Here is a 14815-nt window from a genome sequence, read left to right on the forward strand (position 1 = left end):
TTGTCTACAGAGGATGGATGTAAATACTGGAAACAGTTAAATGTCACTTGGCCACAAATTTAGTGAAAGAAGTGAGAGATCAAGTTAGGCAATTAATCTTTTGGTAAAAATAACAAGGCATAGAATTAAAGCAGACTGCTAGTCTGATGCTTCTCAAAAATGGGCTCTGACAGCTAAACCCAAAAAGGATGCTCAGAAGATGATGTGTGCCTTGGCAGCATCCTTGGAATGAGGCTCGGGACCCAAGGGGACTACTTGGAAGAAGTCAACGCTCATTTGGACATGTAGGTTCTGTTTGTTTTCAGGAGACAACGGCCCCAGCGCTCGGCCGGGGCGGGGCGGCGGGCCGGGCCGGGAGGGCGATGGGGGCAGCGGGCTCAGCTCTTCTTGCGCAGTTGGCTGTACTGCGTGCGGCCCAGGATGGGCTCCATGACGCTGGGCCGGAAGAAGCTGTCGCTGACCCTGCGCGCGGGCTTCTCGCGGGGCATGGCCGGCAAGGCGGTGCGCGGCGCGGCGGCCGTGTCCACCCGGTCCTCCGCGCCCGGGCCCCGAGCGCTGCGCAGGCTGCCGCGGGACTGCGCGGGGCGCGACGCGGCATCCGAGCCGGCGGGCAGCGCCCCGGACCCCCTGCGCTCCGCCTCCGGGCTCTCGGCCTCGTCAGGCGGGTTGTCGATCTCCCGGAATTCGCTCTCGGGCTCCATCAGCGACAGCCTGGGGAGCTGGGGGCCGGCAAACCACGTTAGGCCCCCGCCTTGGCCCTAGTCCCTGCGCCTCCCACCACCGCCTCCTCTGCGGCCCTCGCGGTCAGGCCTCCCGGGAGCGGCCGTCCGGAGGGCAGAGGCCGGGGTGTGGGACAGGGATGGAGGGTGTGGGGGAGACCGCTTAGGTCCTGCCCTCCCTGACAGTGTGCACAGTCCAGACCCCCAAGGCAAGGCAGACAGCCACCCTCTAAAGTTTCTGGACCCCTCGGGTCTCCCTCGGAGGTTCCTCAGTGGGAGGTCGGTGGCATTCCTGGCCCTTCCTTGGACCCTTCCTTGCCCCTGCCTGGGTCAGGGTACCCACGCGTGGCTCTGTTTTGGGCCCAAGGTGAACAAGCTGGCTGCCAAGACCCCTGCCATGCCTCTTGGTGAGAGTGAGTGGCTGAGTAACCCATTCCCCCACTACCCTCACAGCCTCCCTCAACCCTCAGCTCTAAGGGGCCTCCTGCCCTGACCAGCCCTCCTACTGACTGCTCAACCTGTAACTTGCTCTGGAAAGGGACCCAGGGACCCCCAAAGTGATAGTACTGGCACTCCTTGGGGTTTTCCTGTTGGTGACAGGTGTTGGAATTGGCATGGGGGCAGCTGCTGTCCCCTGGAACCTAGCCGACCCCGCAGGGTGCCCTGGAAGCCTCCCTGCAACCCTTTCCCAGGGAGCAGCATGCAAACCTGCCAGGTCCTTCAGTTCGGAGCTGAGGGGTGAGGACTTGGCCACTGGGACCCCCAGATTAATGGTGGGTGACCTCCCCAGCAGCAGGTGGGAAGGACAGATGTGGGGAAAGGTCTCAGGCCAAGGCCACAGGTCTCTGTACTTTGGGGGCTGCCAAGGCCCCCAGTCAAGGCCATAGTATGTCAAAATGTTTCTGGGGCACTGAGGATCAGAGACTGGGTAAGGGAGGGCAGCTGCAGCCCCTTCAGTCAAATCTGCTTTATCTGTCCTTTCAGGGGTGGGGGGGAGGGGGAGGGTTAGCCGGAAGGGTAGGGGGACTCACCGGCACATAGTGCACCACCGTGTCCACGACGTTGTCAGTAACGCCCTTCAGGGCATCAGACAGGGACATGGCCCTGCCCTTGGTGGAGGAGACAGCACGGGCTGGCATGAGATGCAGCAACTTCCCTGCCGTGCCCAGCACAGCCGCAGGCACCCACGTCACGACCGAGATGGTGCTCTGGAAGGCCTTCTGCAGGGTGTGCACCACATCGCCCAGGAGGCCTTGTGGGCCAGGCAAGGCTGCTCCCTGGGGGCCAGAGCAAGGTCAGTGCCTCCTCAGCAACTCCCCTGACCCTTCCCCTCTCCTCACCATCCCCAGAGCTAGAGGGGAAAGAACGTGGATACCAGACTGAAAAAACTATTAGCCTGGCTCTTGGGCAAGTCACTTCTGCTCTCTGAACCTCAGTTTCTTCATCTGCAAAATGGGGGTGACAATCTCTGTCCTGCCTATTTTATGGGGCTGTTGTGAGGATCCTCTGAGAGAACTTTGTTAGCTGGGCGTTTGGGGGTGAGGTGAAGAGCACTGCACCCATGTACTACATTCCTGGGCGTGGGGGCAAAGACCCTTGTTTCACCCGGGGCCTCTGCTTCTCACCCCCTCGGTGGGCTGTGGGACCTCCAGGTTCCTGCATCCCGCTCGGCTTCTGCTCTCTCCCTTACCTCACTGAGCTTGTTCTCCTCCGTCTCTGATTCCTCCTCCTCCACCTCTGTCTCCTCCCCCTCTGTGTCCATCTGGTCATTGTGGTCCTCCTCCCGGGTGGCAGTGAGGTTGTGCAGCCAGGGCACCCGCACCTCGCTCGACCGCCGGGACACCACCTGTATGGCCGCCGATGCGCCCCACTGGGCCAGGCTGCTCTGAGGGTGGGAAGGTGGCGGGCTGCTGGTTTCACAGCCCCTGCCAGAGGCTGGGCAGCCCCAGCAGGCAAAGGCCCTCACCCCCAGGGTCAGGGTTGGGGGAGGCAAGCAGGGCCTGGCCCCAGCAGATTGTTCTTCAAACTTTTTATGAAGTGGTAACTTACACCCACTAAGGTGCACAAGCTTTAGTATACACCTCTGGGAATTTTTAGAAACACACACCTGTGTGACCATTACAGATCAAGATATAGACCATTTTCGACATCCCAGAAGACTCCCTGTGCCCTTCACCCAGTCAGTACCGCCTAAGTGTGACCACATTCTGGCCTCTATCACCATGCATTGATTTTTCTCATTTGTAAATGGACTCACACAACATGTTTTCTTTCATGAATAGCCTTTGTTCAACGTTGTGTTGTGAGAGTCATTCACATTACTGAGTGTCAGAGTAATTCCTCCTTTTTCATTTGTGTCATATTCCACTAAATAAATATACCACAATATACCCATTCTACTGTTGATGGACATTTGTGTTATTTCCAGTTCTTGGCTAAGGATAAAGCTGATAGGAGCATTTCCGGTGTTTCTTTGGGGGACATAAGCTCTTATTTCTGTTGGGTGGAATTGCTGAGTCATAGGGGATATGTATGTTTAGCTTTAGTACATACTCCTTGCAGATCTTTTAAAGAGTGAAAAAAATCAAGTGGGCCAGAGGATCCCATGGGAGGAAACTGACCTGGGTAGGTGGGCTGGTGTCCCCTGGGGCACAGCTTGGCTCATTTCAAACCCCTAGGGAACCCCACAAACAGGGTCTCCTTGTTATACATCCTTAGGGGACACCATTATTTTCTTTTTAAGATTTTTTTCTTTTTTGATGTGGACCATTTTTAAAGTCTTTATTGAATTTGTTGCAATATTGCTTCTGTTTTATGTTTGGTCTTTTGGCTGCAAGGCGTGTGGGATCTTAGCTCCCTGACCAGGGATCGAACCCACACCCACTGCATTGGAAGGCAAGGTCCTAACCACTGGACCGCCAGGGAAGTCCCTGGGACACCATTATTTTCTATATGAACGGTGGTGGCTGAGGCTGTGCCATACAGTGGCCCCCGCCCACTAGGGGCTAGGCCAGGGCACAGGAGTTAGTCTAGCCCCCATGGGGAAGTGGCCCCCCAGTGCAGAGGAGAACTACTACTCCTGTATCCCTACTGGAGCTACAGGAACTGGCACATAGTAGGTTCTCAGCAAACATTTGCTTGAATGAATGAGCCAGGCCTGAGGATGCTTTTAAAAGTACCACCCTCTTGATGGCTGAGAAGTGGTTATCTTGTTTGCTGACATTTATGCGTTAATGCTTTTATTTCCTTTTTTTTGAGGGGGGGCGCTGCTTAGTTTCTTACTAAAGTTCCTATGAAAATAATCCAGGCTATCTCTGCTAAAATACACAGAGAGGTGGAGGTGGGGTGTGGTGGGGAGTAAGCACTATCTGGGCCTAGAAAAGGCAGCTTTACCTTGGGTGCAGTGGGATGCAAATTAGAAGCCTCTAGAAGGGAAACCAGAACCCTGGGGGCAGTCAGAGACACAGCCCAGCTGGGGCTCTCTTCCCAACAGAATGGGTTTTGAGCCTTGCTTATTTACAGATGACACTCCCTAGTGCCTAGAGGGCAGATGCGGGGGCGGGGGGGGGGGGGGGGGGGCGGGGGGGGGGGTTGGGGGTGGTGGTGTCTGCTTCCTCACAAGTGGGAGAGCCCCCTTGGGAGGAGGAAGGCTTGGGAGGGTGGGGGGGACTCAGAGGGAGAATGGGAGAGACAGAAGAGGGTGGGGGGCAGGACCACCCTAACAAGCAGGCCTGCCCTTTCCCCTTGCATCCTAGAGGACTAGCCCACCACCCCACCTAAGTCCTCTTGTCCTTAGACCTAAAGTCCCCACCCAGGCCGGAAGAGAGGAAGTTCCTAGGACAGGAGGCAGAATTGGGTAGGGGATGGGAGGGACCAGGAGGCCCACAGACAGGGTTTCCAGGCCGTGGGTCAGTCAGAGCTCAGGGCAGACACTCACCAGGGTCGCCACACCTGGGATCCACATGGCCAGGGCCTGCCCCTGTTTCAGCGCCCGGGCTGTGGTCTGGAAGGTGTGTTGAGAGAGAGTGTTGGCCAGGGCCCCAACCCTGCTCACGAGGCCCGGCTTGGCCTGGGGAGGTTTCTGGGCATGCTGGTGTCCTGGAGCAGGGGCTAGGTAGGAGTTTGTGAGGGGAAGGAAAGGAAAGCTGATCAGAAAGGCACTGGGCAAAGCTGGGTTGTGTCTAGGGTTGGAAAGTGGTCATCCTAGCTCTACCACAAGCTCGCTGGTGATTTGGGCAACTCACTTTCTCCACTTAAAAGTGGGGAGAGAGGGCTAGGTGAGGATGGATCCATCTGAAAATCTTGCTGGGCCATCCCTGTTCCAGAGCAGGGGCTAGATGGGCCCTGGCTGCCTCTTCCTAATTCCCAAGCAGCATGGGTGGCCAACTCACTCCCCAGGCCCCCTAATGGCAGTTACCTGACTCTTCCTTGGCTGGAGGGAGGAGGAACTCTACCACCTTCTCAACACCACCCAAGGCCAAGTCGGCCCCTCCAGAGGCTAGCTGGCCAGCTCGGGTGTTGGCAGCAAATTCGGCAGTGTCTTTGACCATCCCCCAGGCGAGCTCACAGCCAGCCAGAGCGGCCCCTAGGACTTTGTCTGAAGTGCTGGCGATGGGCACACTGATGCTGTTCCTGGCACTGCGAAGGCGGGTAGAGATGGTGTCCTTCAGCTCAGAAGCAATCTGGAAGAAGTGGGGAGGGGAGTCAGGCATTGGATCTGACAGACCCTGAGCCCAGCTTCAGGAAAGCCTCATTTAAAGGGGACTGGCACCAATATTTGGGCAGCTTGATTAAGCTGAACTTAAAAGGAAAAGGGCTCCAGTCCTTCCTGTACCAACCACTTAGATCTCCTGACTTCTTTGCACCCCATTTCTACCTGTCAAGATCCTAACCATCCTTCAAGAATGCCCCCCAAAGTCCACCTCCTTGATAACACCTCATGCACACAAGACATCTCCTCTTCCAAATTCCTCTGCTGTCTGCTCTGTCTTGCCCTCAGAACATTGCTCACATTCCTATCTGCACTTATGTGGACTTATAGATGTGGTTGATCTTCCTACAGGTTCTGCATTGAAATAATGTCTTTCTCTCCTTTGCCTTAGGAGCTCCTCTGTAACGAAGACATTGCCGTTTATCTGGAAAAATAAGTGAAGAGCACTGGCCTCAGAGCCAAATAGACCTGCTCTCATGTGGCCTCCACTTAAGGCTGTGTGGTCAGGGGGAAGTCACTAGTTTTCTCATCTGTAAAATGGGGATACCCACCCCTATACCAGAGGATTGACAAGAGGATTAAATGAGAGGGCTCTATACATCATACGTCATGACCCCTGTCATAGGGTAGGGCTCAGTAAATGTTTGTGAGATGGGTGGTAGTTTGTCAGTGAGACGGATGGCGTCTGAGAGTGCAACTTATTCCCCTAAAGCACCAGACATGGCCCTTACCATGGCAAATGCCCAATGAACAGCTATCCAGGTGAAGTGACATTTTCAGTCTCATGGTCCATAAAGTGTTGGATCTTGAGGACATGGGACTGCAATCCTGGGATCTGACGAGTGTGACCCATGATCTTAGGTGGCTGTAGTCACCAAACGGTCCAAAGAGCAGGGAATCAGAAGCAGTGGGCCCTACCCCAAGCTCCTGTTTGAGTTTGCCTCTGGGCTGTGCCTGCTGGTTTCAGAAAGCCTGCCTTCATCTGGCCCCACAGGGAGAGGAAGAAGCCCATCGTATGGTCTTAGGGACAGGCAGCTGCCACCAGCCTTGGAAGGCATTTGCCACAGAAACAAAAGACTCGCGTTTATGCATCATGGGCTTGTGCCCTCTCCTCAACTGGGAGGCAGTGACAACAGAATGTGGGGAGCCTTAGAGAAGAGGGGAGGGGCTCACCTTTTCAGGAGGATACTGGAGGGCCGGGATCTTTTCCTCCAGGTGGTCCAGGCCTCGGCAGGCCAGCTCGTTGGCAGCTATGACTGGAAGCAAAAGGCCATGGTCAGGTGAGCCCTGCCCCCACTGTGAGAGCCCAGCAGGGGCCTCTGTGCCAAGGAAGGCACCTTGGAGCCTTCAAAACCCCCAGCCCTGCTACCCCCAAAGCATCTGGGAATCTGAGGCCCTCTGCTACCTTTAGCCACCATTCACTGTGACTCCTTGAGGGCAGGATGTTTTCCCTCTGAGCAGGAGCTCTGGAGTCATGCAGATCTGCACTCAAAGCCCAGCACCTGCCTCTGCAGTGTAGCTTCAGGCAGGTCGCAACCTGGCTGAGCCTCAAGCTCCTCACCTGTAAAATGTGGATTCATGTGGACAAACCTTGCAGGGTTGTCGTGAGGAGGAAGTGACAGAACCTCTGTGAATCACCAACAGATCCTGGTCTCTCCTCCTCCTCCAACCCCTCTTTGGGTGAGCGCTGGTTGAACACGAGGGGGGAGAGCAGAGGTGTCATGGTGGAGGGGCAGCCGGGCCCTAGGGTGGGAGCAGGCCTGGCACTGCTTAATTCTAGAGGTGAAAGGCTGTTCTAGAGTTCCAGATAGTCCATGGCCCTTCCTTTTAGCCTCTAGGAATGAGATGGTCAACACTGGGAAGAAGGTCACAGGGAAGAGAAAGGGGCAAGTGCCAGAGGATGCAAATGTTCCCGGGAGATACTGCCCAGGGGCTGCCGAGGACATCAGCTCTGCAGACATGACCATGGAGATCACAGTTTTAAAGGATATCTATATATTCTCTTTCATATGTTCTTTCTCCAGATAGCCCAGGTTTCTTCACAAAATTCTCAAGCAGCAGAGAGCCCAGATGACTTGGCTGACTTCCGATTGGGCAAAATGAGACCCAGGGAAATTATTTAAGGAGTTTGCAGGCAGGGAGGTGGACCCAGGCCCAGGTCTTCTTTATATCTGTCCTCTCCCGTTGGCTATGCCAAATCCTCAGATACCCATAACTCTGTAATCAGGACTGTGGCAGGTCCTAGACTTCTGGAATTTCCCTCAGCCCTGTCAAGAGCCGTGCCGTGGAGACCATATTTTCCAACGGGGCAGAACAATTTGAACAGGGGCCGGTTTGGTAAGTTGTCCTCACCTTCAGGGCCCTGACTGGTAGTTCTCTGCTGCCCCGGCCTGTCATGGGGCCAGTACCATCAGCAGCTGGACCCAGAGGGCTTCCCCTCTCCCTCCTCTCCCCCCATCCCTGCCAGGCTAGCCCTAGTGCCCACTGCCTCTGCCTCTGTGCCAGACTCTGCTAGTTCCTGCAGCTGCTGCTGGATTTGGAGCCAAAGTGGGTGTCTGGTCTGCCATGGGCCCCCACTCCCACCACTGCCCTCATAGCTCTGCCCACCCCTTCTCCTGCCAATTATGTGGCCCATCATTGTCGTCCTAGGAAAATGCCAGCTGGGCTACAGATGAGGCATCTATAGGTGAGAAGAGACCTATATCTATATCTACATCTATATTTATATCATCTATATCTGTAGATGAAAAGACTATGTAATGGGATGTAGATACTCAGGAAGGCAGTCAGACAAACAAAAAGGCAGACAGACAAGCAAGCTATCAAACAGACTGATAGACGGACAAAAGATTGGCAGGCAGGCAGTGAGCATCAGTGAACAGGCAGACAGCCTCCGAGTGCCACAAGGACTCACACTGGGTGGACAGCCTTCGGACCACCGGCTCCATGCTCCAGGCTGCCAAGCTGGTGGCGCTCTGCACGCCCTTCTCGTACGCACTGCATACAGAGGTCACCAGAGGGTGGGCTTCCTTGGTGCTGGTGTAGGTCTTCTGGAAGCACTCACAGGTGCTGCTCACCACCGGCAGCTGCAGGACCCGCTGCAGCACGTTCTCCTGCTCCTGGAGTGGAAGGAAAGCAGGCACTGAAGTCATCCCACCTCCTCCTCCCACCTCCTGGGGAGGCAGCCCCAGGGCCATGGAGCCCATTAGGGCTGGCCTGGGTCCAAGTGACCTAGGAGAAGCCCAGACTAGAGAGGTCTCTGGAGGCCCCACAGGGAAAACAAGAGCCAGGCTGCCATGCTCTCCTGGTCACAGTCCTGGCTCTGGAGAGCTACTGGGCAAACTCTGGCCTCCAGGGGCCACCCCCCAACCCGCAGCCACCCCACTTAAACTTAATGGTAGGAGCAAGTGTGTCGGCGCAACTGCCTAGAGTTTTAGTCCACCTTGGATTGGTAGCTTCATCTGCACATCTTTCTGGTCTTTTCGGGAGACTGCCTCCCTGCCTCCAGTGCTTGTCCCACTGCCTAGGATGCTCCCCTTCCCTCCCAGTCCCTTCCGTCTGGCAAAATTTCACTCCTTCAAGACACGGCTTGAGCATTGCTTCTTGTGTGAAGCTTCCTGACTCTCCCCCTTCACATCAGAAGCCACCACTTCCCTCGCTGGGTTGTTTCCGTATCATACATGGTGCTGGTCTTGATCATGTGTGTACTTGGCTCTCTCCTAGGAGACTGTCATCTCTGTATCTCCAGGGCCTAACCTAAAGCCTGCACAGTAATGTTAGTTGAGTAGGTGAATCACAGTCAGGGCTGCACCTAAGGTGTTAAGTTTAGATCTGCCCAACCATACAGAATCACAGAATCTTAGGCCTCCAGGGGCCTCTGTAGCAAGACTGCTTCCCACGGTCCCTCTGGGAGGCTTGTATTTGGACGTCTCCTTGCATGGAGCTCACCCCTCATAGAGTGGCCTATGCCCCTTGTTGGACAGCGTGGCTGAGCTGAAATCCGCTCCACTCTGCCCTGTGTAACAATACTGAGGAAATCTGTTTTGTCATTCATGGGCTGGCCTTTCACACACTTGAAGACAAATATTTCTCCCTTTAGCAGTCCCTTCTCCATTCTAAATAGCTCTAGTTCCTTACTTAGCTTACAAACGGCTCAGCGCCCTGATCTGCTGATTCCCTCCTCTGCACACACACTACAGTTTGACATCGCCTTTCTAAAAAATATAGCACACAGACTTGAAGACAGCATTCCAGGTGTGGTCTGAGTGTGTGAGGTATAGTGAAACCATCACCTCTCGTTATTGGGGTACTGTGCTCTTATTAATGCATTCTAACCTCAACAGCAGGCACTTAATTAAACTTTAGATCACCTAAGAATCTTAGTGGAGAAACACTGATCTTTGAGGTTAAAAAAAAAAAAAAAAGTGGATTCTAATCCTGCAGAGGGAAACATCATTTACTCAGTGCCATTATGCTCCAGGCACTGATTGGGGTGCTTTCATGATATGACCTCATTTAATTCTAAGAGCGACACTCTGAGGTCAGCATTATCATCAGCACTTTGCCAATGAGACAAAGACTCAGAGATGTGAAGTGACTTACCCAAGATCACACAGCTAGTGAGTGGCACTGCCAGGCCAACTCAGGCCTGAAACAGCATGTCTGAGATTTGCTTCAAAATAACACAAGGGGGCTTCCCTGGTGGCGCAGTGGTTGAGAGTCCGCCTGCCGATGCAGGGGACACGGGTTTGTGCCCCAGTCCAGGAAGATCCCACATGCCGCGGAGCGGCTGGGCCCGTGAGCCATGGCCGCTGAGCCTGCGCATCCGGAGCCTGTGCTCCGCCATGGGAGAGGCCACAGCAGTGAGAGGCCCGCGTACCGCAAAAAAACAAAAACAAAACGAAACAAAAAACACAAGGCTGGGGAATGAATGGGGTGAGGATGAGGCACAACTGTCCATGGATTATGGTTGCTGGGGCTAGTGAAGGGTATTATATTTTTCTGTCTGTTCTTAGGAATATTAAGAATTCTCCACATAAACATCCCAGGTCTGACTCAGATGTTCGAGCTCTTTCTGTAGCTTTGAATATGCACTGTTGCATAGTTCTGCTCTAAAGATGAGGACCTAGCTTCTTCTGTTTGTAGGCGGCTGAGTTAGAAGACCCATCAAGGAGACCTGATGTATACTAGACAGCAAGCTGCAACATTTCAGCTTTTGGTCTTGCAGGTGAGTTTGAAATTTGAACTAGAAAAAGATTATGACTGTAAACAAGAAAAAATTTCTTTAACATTTTGGACAGAACCTTCAGGAGTTGTTTTAGGCAAAGCCAAAGGAGAGAGGTCCTGGGATGGCAATAAACTATCGATACCTCTTAACTATGCACTTGACCATTTTATGCCTGTGTTCTATGATCCAATAAAAAACTTAACATGGTGATTACTAGTACAGAGGTTAGTTAAAGCCTAACTTGGGACAAGATGGGTATTATATGGGTTCACAATTTTTAAGTTTCACTATTTGAACTGTACCTAAATTAGAGAGGCCTTGCCAGGAGGCATCAATATACCTAAACGTGTCAAACTACTCTGAGTCACACTGAAAACCAGGTCAGACACACAAACTGGACACACTGCCCCTCTAACCCCTTCCCACATACATAATGTGCATCGTGTAACTCTAAGAGGTGCCATTTACATAGACTGCACCATACAAGAAGCCTCTGGAGTTACAAAATGCAGAGGTTCCATCCCAAATATACATTTCGCCTGGGTGGACAAAGCATGGGCTTCTGTTTCAGGCTTTAGAATATAGTAGTTCCCTTCCTCTCCTTTCCCTCCCAGCCAACTTTTCTGTGCTTTTTCTCCAAGGTACTTAGTTTTTAATAGACATCTTTTTTTCCCCCTCACATTCTCTAACAGCCTTCTGCAAAAGGTAGTGAGGGCAAGAATAACTAAGACATAATGGTCAATGAGTTATGAATATAATCTAGACATATCTTGCTCTAAGCCCCCTGAACTTCTCCTCCCATCTCCTTCCTCCCCACAGAGTTATAAACTGTCTCATATAAGCCCAAGTTACTTACAGGGCGGTCTTCATCCAGCAAAGTTGGACCCTTGTTAACTGCCATTGGAGCTCTTCAAGCTGCAAAGCAGAGGGTTCCAGGTCCATGAGAAAGTCCTCAGCCTGAGATCCACAGGATCAGTCCCCTACCTCTCATGGCCATCAGGGGGGCCCAGGCTGTCTGGGAACTCAAGTTCCCTGAAGAGAAGGTATTTGGAGGATGAATGTCACAGACAAGTGGCCAGTCCTTAGAGTCCCATAGGGATGAGTTGTCCCGCAGCCTACTTGTCAAGACCGTAGTTTCTTATAAGGATTCAGGGTAAGAAATAAAAAATGAAAGTAACTTTAAGAGATAAGAGGTTGTAGATGTTTAGGAGCTCTTAGATGAGGGTCCAAAAGAGACAAACAAAGTTTCAGATTTAGTCTTTTTTTTTAAATGAAAAAGTTCTGCATTAATTCCTCTCTTTTTAAATAAGCAAATCTGCCAGTTATTCCCTCTGTGCTCAACCAGAGGAGAAAGTAGTCATTCTTAAAACCAGCAATTTCAGCTCTGTTCTGGAAAACTAGTGGCCCCAGAATATCTACTCTACACTCTTGGTCATTCACCCTGAATAATCTCTCCCTTAGTGGTTTCCCTGCAGGCCTCTTCATCCTCAGTAAAATTCCCAGAAGACCCTTACCCTCAACTTCTTTAATTCTCAGAAACAAACCAGGTAAGGTTGTCCCAGGATCCCCACACTCACTCCAGCTGATGCCACCTCAGTCCCACGGAGCCCGGGCTGCAGAGCGTCTCCTCCAGCAGAAACAATTCCAGTTGCTCTGGGGAGTCTTGAGCAAAGCTACTAACACCTCCCAGATAGAGGAGGGCAAAGAGAAGAGAAAGCTGGTTCATGGTTATTTGACCCAGCGTCCCCTGGGCATATCTTAACTTCTGTAAGGAGGTTTAGCCAACTAGGAGTTAGATTGCACAGCTGTAGGAAACCATACTCAAAGGAGTTATTATTCCATGAGATAGCTGTTCTGTAACATATTTCTGGCCCCCAGTTCTCAAGAAACTTTTCCAGAAAGAAGATTTTGGTATATGTGTCATTAAACTCATAAGCTCTAAAGTTTTATAATCTTTGGCTCCTTTTCCATTAGAGGGTCCTACAGAACCGTTTTCAACCCATTTGCCTCATCCTTATTTTTTACTATCAAGAGTGAATTTTGAACAGTAAGATTTAAATCCACACAGGAACACAGTTAACCTGAATGTATTAGTCTTTGATTATGAAGATGAATTGCTCCCAGTGAAGAAGAGAACCAGAGCTGTGGTTTACTCCTTGACAATCTAGGCTTTGAGGGAACAATTTCAATCTCTGCAAAATCCTGGATTTCAAGAAAGTTTATTGAACTCTACCTGGTCTAAGATGCCACCAGAATATGCAGTGGGAAAGCCAACTGGATTTTGTCAAGTTTGGAAAAGTGACAATGTTGACCAAGGTTCTGTTACTGATCAACAGCATCCAGACAACCACCGATCACCTCTTATGCCTTCCTTAGCGATGAATCAGGCAGGAGCCCAGGTGCTAATTCTTGGCTTCAAAGATGATGGAGGCTGTGGTTTTCAGCCATCGTTTTCAGATTGTCTAATAAGGGCTTTTTAATTAAAATGGGTAATAGGACAAAACATTTTTTCCTTATTTTTTGTAGAATCATATTTAGTGTTGACTCTCTGCTAAGTTGTATACTGTGGGCAATAGGAGAAAGAGGCAGGGAGTGGAGAGACTGATACAAAGGATCTATTTGGTTTTTTTTTGTTTTTGTCTTTATTTTTGGCTGCATTGGGTCTTCACTGCTGCGCATGGGCTTTCTCTAGTTGTGTTGAGCGGGGGCTCCTCTTTGTTGCAGTCCATGTTCTTCTCATTGCGGTGGCTTCTCTTGTTGCGGAGCTCAGGCTTTAGGTGGGCGGGCTTCAGTAGTTGTGGCGTGCAGGCTCAGTAGTTGTGGCTCGGGGGCTCTAGAGTGCAGGCTGAGTTGTGGCGCATGGGCTTAGTTGCTCCACGGCATGTGGGATCTTCCTGGACCAGGGCTCAAATCTGTGTCCCCTGCATAGGCAGGCAGATTCTTAACCACTGCACCACCAGGGAAGTCCCCAAAGGATCTATTTGTGGTAGATCCTTTGTATCAATCCTGTATCTAGGATACTGATAAAGCAGGAGAGGGAGGAAAGAGTCAAGCAGTCTCCAAAAGGAGTAATAAATATGTGATACATTTAATACTTATTGATCCAACCTGGGCTTTTAAAATATAAGACAATAATGGAGAGGAAGAGAATTATCTAAAAAAAGTGGCCTCAGCCCTCACCTCACTTCAAGGTTCAGGACAAATTATCTATGAGGCTGTGTCGAGAGAGTACCCTGGGCCAAAGGGTAATGTTAAGATTTTGAAGCCGTGGCTTTGGGCCAGAGGGCATACAGGGCTCTGTGCCTGAAAGCTCTGTTGACAAAGGTCGTTCTTTGGCCGCTTCAGCTGGGCGTCCAGAATGTGGGTGAGAGGTGAGAAGTAGTGAAAGGGTCTAAGGGAGTCCCTCAGGAAGAATCCACTTTCCAGCAGCAGCTTGAAGGACATGGTTACCTTGTTTTCTTCCCCATCCCTACATGGCCCTCCCAACCCTGTCCAACTACCACATGAGCACAGGGACCTTGGTCATCTTGTGCACAAATGGATCCCAAACAAATCTAAGAATGGCACTCAAACATTCGTCGCTGAATAAACAAATTCTCAGGCAACAATGTTCAGTTGTCCATGTGCTGGCCCATACATCTATTAGAAATGTCTCTGGACAAATATGACATCACTTACATGTGGAGTCTAAAAAATAATACTAACAAATCTATATACAAAACAGAAACAGACTCACAAACATAGAAAACAAACTTATGATTACCAAAGGGGAAGGGGCATGGGATTAACAGATACAAATTACTATACATAAAATAGATAAACAAAGATTTACTGTATAGCACAGGGAACTATATTCAATATCTTTTGTAATAACCACAAAAATATTAGGTTTGTAATAACCTAAAATGGAAAATAATCTAAAAAAATACATATATATCACTGAATCACTTTGCTGTACACCTGAAACTAACACAGTATTGTAAATGAACTATACTTCAATTTAAAAAAAACAAAACAAAAAATACACTTAGTAAGAATACCTACCATTTGGGGTGGGGATGTGCAGGGAGGAGAGAAATAGGTGAGGGAGATTAAGAGGTACAAACTTCTTACAGTTACAAAATAATTGTGTCACAGGTATGAAATGTACAGCATGGG

At 51.0% G+C, this 14815-nt stretch overlaps 1 protein-coding gene across 1 annotated transcript; it reads right to left on the reverse strand.

The window, feature by feature from the left end:
- Window positions 1-376: 376 nt before the first annotated feature.
- PLIN1 (perilipin 1) lies at window positions 377-11578 on the reverse strand. Its single transcript, XM_065871865.1, has 8 exons — window positions 11514-11578; window positions 8345-8549; window positions 6604-6686; window positions 5137-5401; window positions 4657-4829; window positions 2410-2604; window positions 1751-1996; window positions 377-719 (listed from the first exon to the last, which is right to left on the reverse strand). Exons 1-8 carry the CDS (start codon window positions 11556-11558, stop codon window positions 378-380), a joined length of 1554 nt encoding a protein of 517 aa, XP_065727937.1. The 5' UTR covers window positions 11559-11578; the 3' UTR covers window position 377.
- Between the last annotated feature and the right edge of the window lie 3237 nt (window positions 11579-14815).

This window comes from Phocoena phocoena, chromosome 2 (assembly GCF_963924675.1).
Source record: "Phocoena phocoena chromosome 2, mPhoPho1.1, whole genome shotgun sequence".
In the NCBI taxonomy this organism is placed as follows: domain Eukaryota; kingdom Metazoa; phylum Chordata; class Mammalia; order Artiodactyla; family Phocoenidae; genus Phocoena; species Phocoena phocoena.

Excerpts from the sequence above, each read along its gene's own strand:
- PLIN1 (XM_065871865.1), bottom strand. The coding sequence starts at position 11,558 with ATGGCAGTTAACAAGGGTCCAACTTTGCTGGATGAAGACCGCCCT. Across the intron at positions 5,402-6,603 it reads TCCAGTATCCTCCTGAAAAG|ATTGCTTCTGAGCTGAAGGA; the intron begins GTGAGCCCCTCC and ends CACTTCTTCCAG. Across the intron at positions 720-1,750 it reads CGGTGGTGCACTATGTGCCG|CTCCCCAGGCTGTCGCTGAT; the intron begins GTGAGTCCCCCT and ends GCCGGCCCCCAG.